This window comes from Cygnus olor, chromosome 2 (assembly GCF_009769625.2).
Source record: "Cygnus olor isolate bCygOlo1 chromosome 2, bCygOlo1.pri.v2, whole genome shotgun sequence".
In the NCBI taxonomy this organism is placed as follows: domain Eukaryota; kingdom Metazoa; phylum Chordata; class Aves; order Anseriformes; family Anatidae; genus Cygnus; species Cygnus olor.
Genome location: NC_049170.1, coordinates 159,238,351 through 159,249,040, shown reverse-complemented (window position 1 = coordinate 159,249,040; position 10,690 = coordinate 159,238,351). Strand labels below are relative to the sequence as shown.

At 43.7% G+C, this 10,690-nt stretch overlaps 1 protein-coding gene across 1 annotated transcript; it reads right to left on the bottom strand.

The window, feature by feature from the left end:
• Positions 1-746: 746 nt before the first annotated feature.
• PSCA (prostate stem cell antigen) lies at positions 747-5,032 on the bottom strand. The gene is made up of 3 exons (XM_040549909.1): positions 4,756-5,032; positions 2,769-2,873; positions 747-1,189 (listed from the first exon to the last, which is right to left on the bottom strand). The coding sequence occupies exons 1-3, from the start codon at positions 4,805-4,807 to the stop codon at positions 978-980; spliced, it is 369 nt and encodes a 122-aa protein (XP_040405843.1). The 5' UTR covers positions 4,808-5,032; the 3' UTR covers positions 747-977.
• Between the last annotated feature and the right edge of the window lie 5,658 nt (positions 5,033-10,690).

Below are 10,690 nucleotides of genomic sequence, written 5' to 3'. Positions count from 1 at the left end.
GATGCTGGCCTTTGTCCCATGGCAATGGGTGCTCTGGTCATCTGCAGATGACTCATCTCTTCCAAATAAACGGTTCTCTGTTATTTCAGCCTGTGGCTCTGCAGATCCTTTGCAGTTCCAGGAGTCCTTAGGGTATGAGGGAGGAAAATGGGGCACTTGGCCAACCTCCCTCCTTTTCAGTCCTCCACCCACTGCTGTGCTGACTTCACAAAGACTTGCGGGCAAACCCACAACTTGCAGGCAACCTCAGGTCACCCATGGATCAACCAGGACACACTGGGAACACACTTTCCACTTCTCTACAACAGTTACTGCCTGCCATGGTGCTCCAGGTACCTGACTGTGCCGGTCTGCCCACCATCCCAAGGACGCTAGAGCTGTGGGAAGGTGTATGAGTGACCATAAGCACATGTAGCAGGGAACGTGGGCATTTCTTTTGTCTTGTGTAGTTGCTAACAAACTGCAAGATCCCAGGATCTTGGTCACAAGTAAGTTCCTTCTCAGGTGTAATTCTTGGGACATGTGCCCTCCAGAATTTGTCATAAATTATGGCCCTTCAAGTTTTGGAGGTACAGTTGCCACCCTTATTCTGCTGTGCCATGGCATCTCACAGCACACATGGTCATTACACTGCAATGACCAAGACTGAGCAATGGCCAGACATGCAAAACAGATGCACCTGCAGGTCTTGCTGATAGTTGGAATACACGCCTGAGTGATACACATGCAACACACTCACATTTGATTTAGAAATAAGTATATTTTAGGTGTTACATGGATTCTATGCACACACATTTTCTCATCTAACAGCAATACAGCAATACAGTAATAGCAATAAAGAAGCTATCATAAGGCAAAGATCTGCCATCAGCTTCAAAGACGCTGTATGCAACACACCAAATTGCTTCCAGCTACAATTCCCATCATAACAGGGGTGCTCCAAGACTTCCCGTGGTCATGGGATTCCTCTTCCCTCCTCACCATCTGTTGTTCAGGAAGGCCCAGAGCACACTGGCTGATATCCCTGCTGCCATCCCATAGTTGCACCTCACACTGCCAGCTGCATTGACGTTGCAGAGGTCGGTGTTGCAGCAAGAGACATTCCTGTTGCCCACTTTGAAGTCCTGAAAGTCTGCTTCGCATGTTGATTCACAGCCCTTGCTGATGATGTTGAAGAGCCCGATGATCCCTGGAAGGAAACAGGACCATTACTCCAAGGACTCAGTGAAATGTTACCCAAGCCAAGGATCATTGATCTGAATAATAAGACGTTAATTCTTATCTAGGTTTACCGCATGGGAAAAGAAAATATCTTTAAAAATATCTACATGTTTTGCTATTGCAGGTTTTATTTTTGGGGTGTCAGTTTGTCAGCAGGGAGGGAAGGAATTCAATCCTTGATCTCTTGCTTGAGGCAGTGTGTTCCACAGCACAGTTCTCAGGGGCTTCTGAAAGAACACCACCTGCATAAATGTTGATAACATAGTTAATAACAAAAGCAGCCATTTACAGCTTTGTCTGGGAGTCTACACTACAAACGGATGAGGAACAAGTGTGGGGGGCAATCTTTGCACCTATCCTATACACCTTCATTACATGGAGCCTTTTACCATCCAGAGGAATTACAGAAACAGGGCTATGCTCCTATGCCCCTTTCATATATGACAGAATTATTGAACTGTCAGACGCAGGGCCTGTTTTTTTTTTGTTTGTTTGTTTTGTTTTGTTTTCCCCCCATGGTCAGATTACACTTTACATGAGATCTCCTGGTCTTGCATAATTTAATCAAAGCACTAAGCCTTTGCCATATTCAAGCTTAGTGTGTAAGGCCAGCAGGTTGGCTCTTCTTTATGTGAATGCACGGCTGTGGGTTTGTGCACTACTGACAAGGAGGGTGCCTACTGGAGATATTGCATTCACTGCCTGACAGATGACTTTGAACATGCCACCAATGGGTTTTGTGCCCCAAGAGTGACTGAGCAGGCACCACAGATCTGCACAGGGTGAACAAGGGTTACTTTTATTTTTCCAGATTGGAAGAATTAAGTCATAATCCATTAACAGATTTTACCTGGAGACACACAAGCTGGTTGCATTCAGAGCTGGCTGTGACGGGCAAAGTGAAATTCTGTCCTTTCCATTGAATTTCCCTAATCAGCTTTTGCTGAAGTGCAGCCCCTCACTTTGCAACCCATGTATTTAACTTTTCAAAGCTATAAGATTATTGCCCTTGTAAGCAAAAAATCTTTGATATTAAGGAAGAAAAAGAAGCTTTATTTTGCACAGGTGAGAGATATTGGTAGATATTATTCATATTGCCTTGTCCTTAACCACTACTTCCCTGCTCAGCTATGTGCAGTACAAAGCAGCTGCACTCTCGAATATTTTTCCAGGCACTGGCCATACTGCTCAATACTTCATATGACCTACTGGCCAACACAGAGCAATTTATGAGATACATCATCCACATGACTTTGTAATCACACCATTGGTGATGGCCAGGACCACTACTAAGACATTAGATATCAAAAAGGGTTAATCATTGTTTTTCTGTCATTCCTATCTAAACTGGAACTCATCCAAAAGTTTTTCCTCGCCACTTCTCACCAGATGACTTTTCTCTTCCTGATGAACACTGGTCTTTGCTGGCCCACACCAGCTGGTGTGTCTAGATCAGGTCGGGATGATTGGGCACCCAAGGCTGGGGCCATGCCTGGCTCCAACAACACAACCCCCACCACGCGTTGCCCACCCCCACTTTGCCTTACTGATCACTTCTGTCTTGCATGTGCTCTTTCCGCTGCAGTTCACTTCTTCCTTACAGTTGTTGTTGCTGAGTTTTGACTTGCAGCTGAAACACCTCAGAGAAGAACCTGCAAGAGACCGAGAGGGTTGTAAGAAAAATCCATCTGAAGCTCTCCAGGTAACCAAATTTAGTGCATGCGCTGAGAATCAGAACCCTTTTTGTGGGTGCTCAAAGGAAGGCAGTACCTCTGTTATTGGGAAAACAGTGTTGTGTTTGTCTCTTTTTTTCCATTTTTGGTGGAGAATGTTACGCTTGCTTGGGAAGAGAGGATATTTGGTAGGTGCTGGAGCAGCTCCTGATGTAGGTAGTACAAGGAGGGGGGCAAAAAGAGACCAGCTGGTTATCTGCTCTCATCAGTCAATGGCAAGGGGGCTACTCCTTCCTTAACATTTGAGATACTCTGCTCAAGAACTGAGCAGAGATGGAGGGATCAAGTCCCCAAAAGGACAGGTTGATGTTTTTCACCTGCCTCTATAGACAGGAGTGTTGTGCCAAGGGTGCTTGTGAGCCTTAGCTGAGGCATTTCCCCATTGAAATGGGAAAGCCCAGTGGAAAGAGAGGAAAAGGGAGGGATGGAGCAGGGGATTTGCAAGGTTTCTTCCATCCCTTTTGCTCTTTTTGGCCAACTTGTGCCACCTGCTCTCCCATACTACCTCCTAGAAAGCAAAAGGCGAGCAGAAAGGGCTTTTGTGTCACTTTATCATGTCACCACGTGTTCCCACCCCATCATGGACATGGGGGACCAAAGTCAGTGCTGTTAACACCTTCTGAGCAGTGATACGGGTCAAGACAAGGCAGAATAAGCAGTGTAGTTTACAAGTGTCTAGTCCTGATGAAAAATAGTCCCCCAAGGAGTGAGAGCATGGTGCAATTACCTGTTCCTATTACCTCCCCATGCCCCAGGGCATAGTTGGAGCTTTGCAGCCTTCTAAGTGTGCTGTGAATATCCATAAGCACTTTAACCCCCTGACTGCCAGGCTTGTCTCACGGTTTCTTCAATACCCTTAAACCTAAAATACTTTTTCAGGACACAGACAAGCCCTAACTAGAAATAAGTGTTATTCAGAGCAGGAACAAAAGAAATTTGAACATCTTGGTCTCCTCTCCAAAATGTTCTTATATAAATGGCTGATTCAGCAAGCAGCCAAACCCCAGATTATCTGTAGTGCTACACTCTATTGTCATGTTTATCTGACTTTTAATGCAGTGAAAGTCACTTTTCAGAGCACTCTGCTGAAAGGTGGCAGAGGAAAGGGTCTGGCCAAGGCTGTACAAAACCCTTCTCAGTCTATTCCTTAAGCATCCTCTGTTGTTTGCGACAAGTTTCTGCTCAGATATGCATTTTCTCTTCTCTGGTAATAGGGAAGAGCTGTTTTTAAACAGTTTTTTTCCTAGTCAGGCCAAAAAAGTGACAGATCTGTGCTGCCTGTATCCCACCCATCACCCATTCAGCCTAGAAAAAAACATGCTGTGGTATTCTCCCCATTTCTCTCCTCCTTTCTCGCCAACAATCTGTGCAGCATCAGAGGCCACTTTTAAAATGAGTCAGAAAGCAAGCTGGAACAAAACTTCTTTGCAGAAATGCTGCAACAGGCATTTTAATAGCATGGGAAGGGTGATAATAATGCTCCTTCCCCCTTTTATGAAAAAAAAAAAATAACAAAACCGAAAAACCCTATATATAATTAAATAATTAAGTAATTTTTATGTCAGTTAAATTCAGTGTTTTATAGGACTTATCTTGCCTGGAAGCTGTTGTACCCAGCACGAGGATCAGCAGAGACACACGATCCATTTTTTTCTTTTCCACTACAGCACCCAGGACATCTTAACAAAAAGCAAACATCTTAAAACATCCGCATCAGCATTTCTTCCCTCACTGCCAAACCCCATAAAAAGCCTTTTCTCCTAGCTGAAGATATGCTGGAGAGGATGCGGGACTATCTTACCTGAGTCCATGCACAGGACCGCTGCCAGGAGGACGATGAAGAAAACCTTCATTTTGGGATGTCTTTTCTTGTGCTGAATATGGGCTGTTTCCTCGTGGGGTACTTTATATACTGTGGGAGGCAGCGATCGTGCATGCCCAGATTACCCTGTGAAGGCACCTGAGTGAGGTTATATGCTGGGCCAAGGGAGGGGTTGCTTTGTGGTGGTGATATTTTCTTTAGGTGCCTCTCCTATCTGACTGTGACTTGCCCAGCTACCAGAACTTCTCTCCACTTCTACACCCTCGCCTTCCCTCCCACCCTTGGGCAAAGTGTTCATGAGTGGAAGAAAAAACCCTGAATTCCTTAGAACAAGTTGGCCTTATGCATCTCACTGGGGCGATCAAGACTGTGGTCGCACCCTGTGAACAGAGCTCTCCACCCCCACTGCTATCCTGTGTAGAGCTATTGTTTTTTAATCAAGCACAAAATGTTTTTTTTTTTTTTTTTTTTTTTTTTTTTAATAGACACCTCCCGCTATTTATCTGACTCTATGTGACACTGGTGGCATGCAGTGGCAAGGTATTTGGGCAAATCACAACACATAATACTCTTCCAAGTAACTGTGTGCTCACATACATTTATTTCTGTATACTGCTTATAATCTAGTAAGAGAACATGCCCAATGCATTCTTTTTCTTTTTTTTTTTTTTTTTTTTTTTGATGTGTGTTGAAACAAAAGGGACTTTGTGATATCTTTCTCTGGTATTATTCTTATCTCCACGTCATATACACTGTGGCATGCCTCTATTTGTTGGCCTCTCTGTCAAGCAGAGGTTGGGTCCAGTTTTGACATTTGAACTCTCACCAGAGTGTACTGTAAATAATCCAGGCTTGTTAAAGAAAATGGCATTTCCCACCACAGATGAGGATGAATTCAGCCACATTCCAGACTGAAGCACAAATGTTTTCTTTGGCTGGTTGATGAGATCTCTTCCATCCATCATGTCCTTTGGCCACTTCTCAGTGCACACCAGTAGGGAAGGGAAGGGAAGGGAAGGGAAGGGAAGGGAAGGGAAGGGAAGGGAAGGGAAGGGAAGGGAAGGGAAGGGAAGGGAAGGGAAGGGAAGGGAAGGGAAGGGAAGGGAAGGGAAGGGAAGGAAAGGGAAGGAAAGGGAAGGAAGGAAAGGAAAGGAAAGGAAAGGAAAGGAAAGGAAAGGAAAGGAAAGGAAAGGAAAGGAAAGGAAAGGAAAGGAAAGGAAAGGAAAGGAAAAGGAAAGGAAAGGAAAGGAAAGGAAAGATTTTAAATCTCAGGAGCATAAGGCTTTGCAGTAACAGCCTTCAGGGACTTGCTTGCACACAATTTACCTCTTATGACACCAGGTACTTCAAATTGAAAAGAAGGTGTGTCGGCATGTTGGTGGATCTTTTCTCTTCATCAATGGCTGCAGGATGAGTGATGGAAGATCAACCAGAATAACTGCTGATGTTAATGGCACTATCCTGAGTTACAGCTTTGGATGCAGGGGATAATTTTGCAAATCCTGTTTCCTATGAGAAGATTTTTATCTTTAAGTCCTCTTTGAACTCTTGAATGGAACAGAATGGAAAGAAACGGAAAGGAACAAAAACAAACAAAAACAAAGAAACAAAACAAAACAACAACAACAACAAACAGAACTTCCTTTCTGTGTCTATTGTCTTTTGCTTCATCTTTATTTTATTTTATTTTATTTTATTTTATTTTATTTTATTTTATTTTATTTTATTTTATTTTTTTCTCCCAAGGACAGCTCATTTATAGACAACTTCTATGGGATAGCTGGAGAAAAAAGCAATACACTTTCAGGCTCTGGTGTTCTTTTTTAAAAAATATTTAAGGGTAATTTTTGCTTTACCTCTTTATGTTTTCCCCTGTAGGGTCTGATTTCTTGTGTTAGGCAAGAAGAGATCCAACTGGAGAGGATAACCTGGTCCCCTAGTAAAATCCACCGAGACCTGGAATTAATATTTCTTCCTTCAAGTACTTTGTATGTACTTACATCAGTTGTTGTTTCTCACTTTTTTTTGAACATATATGTGCAGTTCCTGCTCAACTCCTGAAGATGGCAAACATGCCCCATTACAACAGTCATATACATATTAACCTGCATTTGTCCACAACATTGTATGTGCATGGTATCTTTTATTTTTATTTTATTTTTTATTTTCCCAATGTTTTAAAATCCCAAGTTCATTTAATTGCATGCAGAAGACTAATTCCCCTGGGGATCTAAGGATGTCTACAAATCTTTTTTTTTTTTTTTTTTTAAGGTTGGTTTTTGTTGACACTGCAGATTCCTGATAGATACAGCTCTGGATCTTTCTGTTGAGGAGGCAGGGTTGGAGGGCTTGATTATTTGCTGTTCACCTGTCTGGCATCATGCTGAAAAAGTTGTGGCAGGATGTGATACTGAGCACGGTGCCACCAATCACACTGAGGGGCTGGAGCACAGTGGTAGGCATTAGCTGGAAGTTTGAGGACGTGAAAGGCAGTAGGTGAAATGATGCTTGGGAAATCTGGATAGAGATACCAAGCATCTCCAAAGGCAAAAAGCACCAGTTTCCTGGTCTGCAGCACCATTTGGCTAGATGGTTTGAAGAAGATGCAGCAAAGCCTGTCAGATGGCACGGAAAATGTATTAAGACTTCAAGTACAGGCTGCCCTATTCATGGGGATGTCTTTTAAGTGGAGAAGAAAAAATAAAAAAAGAAAAGGAAAGAAAAGGAAAGAAAAGGAAAGGAAAGCAAAGGAAAGGAAAGGAAAGAAAAAAGAAAAGAAAAGAAAAGAAAAGAAAAGAAAAGAAAAGAAAAGAAAAGAAAAGAAAAGAAAAGAAAAGAAAAGAAAAGAAAAGAAAAAAGAAAAATAAAGACAGAACCAGCAAGAAGGAAACTGCAGGTCAAGATCTATGTACTCATCAGAGCGCCTGAATGATTTGCAGCCATTGAAAGAGCCAAATCATCAGGGGATCTTGCAGAGTCCAACCTTCAAGCTCGGAGGTGTGATGCCTTCTCAGATGCCTTAATTCAAACCAGAATTAAGTGCCAGAACAGGAGGAATTGCTGTCCAAGGCTGCCTGGCCTTGCAGAGAGGTCACTACACTGCTCAGCATGACCATGGCTTACAGCTCCTTTACCTGTTGACCATCCAGGGTGCCTTGGGACTTCCTCTTGATCTTCACATCAGTGCTAGTCTGTCTGAACAGCATCTCTGGAGAAGAGCTGTTTCAACTCACTCTGCACTGTCAAGGAATCAAGTCTCTGTCCGTCATCCCAGTTCTTTCAGTAGTGAATGCAAAGAGGCCACCTCTCCATAAGGTGATTACTGAGGTCAGCATCCAGGACAGGTGAGATAAGCTCAGGCCTCACCTCCAAAAGGGGCCAAAAAAAGCCTTTTAGAAGTTTTCAGAGTGCTCTGAAGTGCCTCTGTGGAGTTTGCAGGGGGAATCTTACTGACTTTTCCAGTTCTTGAAGGTGTTTGGTGTGGGTGCAGTGAATCAGCTGGTGATAGCTGCATATCACGGTCTATCCTTGGAGTTTTCTGTGTAGCCGAGACTGAGGATGTGGAAAAAAGAGGCTGGTGTTTCCTTGTCCTCAGCATTCCTGTGATGACCGTAAACCTGCTCAGGATGTGGGGATGTCTCTGCTAAAATAGACTACATCATATTGGATTTTAACAGCAAATTTTAGGCATCATAGTGAGGATTCCCAGTAGCTGCACAACAACATTTCAGGGAAATCAAGCAGCCTCAGGAGCAGCTGTCCCAAGTCAGAACGGATGGAGAACAAACGACACCGAGTCACTAGATGGCAGTAAGGCAAGTCGCATTACAGACTTGTCCATAAGGAGGGAATCATGGATCCTAAATGAGACATATGATAGGACAGACAAGAAAGCAGATGGATAGATAAGGAGAGAGAAAGATTTAAAAACAAGTAGATATATAGATGTCCACAGAGAGGGGATGGACAGATAGCACAGGAGGAGACGGCCCAGTGCCCTGTGAGTGTGATTACAGGCAGTGTCATTTTGGGGCTTCGCTCTGCTTGGGACAAAAGGTGGCAGTATGTCCGCTGTGTTGGCCCAAGGTATTTCTCACCAAGCTCCCAGCTGTTTTCCACCCTCCCATGCACATGAGTTGGGGTGGGGAGGCATGCTGTGCTCCAGCAGCAGGAAACATGATTCCTGCTGCTCCTGGACTGCCTTTGGCATGCTGCAGAGATGTAGCTCCAGCTCCAGGTGTAGGTGCTTACCACTGCTTTAGGTCATGGTCTAGGAAATTCTACAGGGATTTACATCTAGGTTTCTGTTCAAGTAAGCTTCAGAGCACATGGAGGCAAGGATAGGCTGCCTGAGTCCAGCAAGGAGACTTGAGCAGTCATTAAGAGCTGAGCATTGAACAAAGACAGAAAGGTCTTGAGGTCCCTGTCACTGGGCTGCTGATGGACATTTGCCATATGCCTCTGCTTCTTTGTGCCTCTTCTTTCTCTAATGCAAAATAGGGCTGATGACACCTGTTTCACAAGGGAAGTGTTTTGAGATCTGTGAATGTCATAGGTACAATTAGTACTTGTGGGTGCCAACAAGTACAGTAATCGTTACAAGGCTTTGACAGGCGAGGAGCCTGTTTGACCTTGACTGTTTCTACAAGGGACCAGGCACCAGCTGTTCCCATTTGGGATTTCAGATTTCAGCGATTTGCCCGACCAGCCTTGGAGGAAAAGTTCACCTTCACATCACACACGCTCTTGCTGACAACCATGAAAACAATGCGTTGCTCCAAACTAATCCCATCATCGTGCTAATTTTGTCTGTAAAGCAAACTGTAGATGGACAAAATTTCCCAGGGCTGTAGGGGTTGCAGATCCCCATACGGTGGTGCTGTTGCTGCGTTGCTGGTGCACAGAGCCCTTAGTGTGTGGGAGCAGCCCAGACTGTTTGTTTAAAATCTCAGCAACTTCAGAGCATCAAAAATGCATTTGACTTTTTTTTTTTTTTTTTTTTTTTTGTTTTTTTGTTATTTTGCTAATTGCTAAGCTCTTTTGGTTGTAAAAGACTCGGAATGTGGGATCCCTGCCAGCCTCTGCTGGCAATGCCTCGTGCATCCCCGAGCTGTTTGCAGGAAAATGGAGTGCATTTTCCCATGCCTACGCTTTGGAGTTGGGGCAAAGTGTGGGGAGAGAAGCTCATGCTGGGATCACAAAGAAGCTTTACGCTTGCTCTGTCCTCACAAAACACTTCCATACCCCCTTACATGCCAGGCATTGCAGCTTCTTTTGGACAGATATATCAAAAAGTAACTTGAAATACAAGCAGAAAACACGATTTTCCTGAGACTATGCAACAAGGAAGCATCAGACCTGAACCAGAACACTCAAGCAGAGATGCTTCCTAGACTGTCACCTTCGTCTTCCATCAAAAAAAAATTTAAAAAAAAAAAAAGATTTGATTGCTCTGAGCCCACATAATTTCTATGGGGAAGAGGCCAAGGTTTCTAGTCTGGTGGCTGCAGGTAGTAAATGGTAGACCTGATGGCTGGACTCACCAAGTTTTCTTTGTCCCCCTGTCCTCATTCTGAAGCCAGAGTTTGGGTAGTGGTCTCTCAGAGAGTGGTAGTTACCCCACTTTAACACAGCTTGGGGAAGAGACTTTGGCACCAGAGCTCACTTCATGGTCTTAAATATACGGAAAGTATTTTCTTGATGGAATATGTTTGTCAGGACCGTTTTGTGACTTGGTCAGGAATTTGTTGACAAAATGCTTTCTGTGTTGGAAAATATCAGTTAGTTGACAAAGAAATGTTCTGCAGAAATAAAAAAAACTATTTTAAGTTCAGGATGGATTTTGCAATCAAACCCAAGTAGAGAGCCCAAGATCAATCTAGCATAGCCAATCTCCACCAGTCAGGGCATGCAA

Bases quoted from the DNA above. Each gene is read 5' to 3' on its own strand.
- PSCA (XM_040549909.1), bottom strand. From the start codon at position 4,807: ATGAAGGTTTTCTTCATCGTCCTCCTGGCAGCGGTCCTGTGCATGGAC. The intron at 2,874-4,755 runs GTAAGATAGTCC...GGTCTCTTGCAG, and splicing joins GGTCCTGTGCATGGACTCAG to GTTCTTCTCTGAGGTGTTTC. The intron at 1,190-2,768 runs GTAAGGCAAAGT...GTTTCCTTCCAG, and splicing joins ATGCAAGACAGAAGTGATCA to GGATCATCGGGCTCTTCAAC.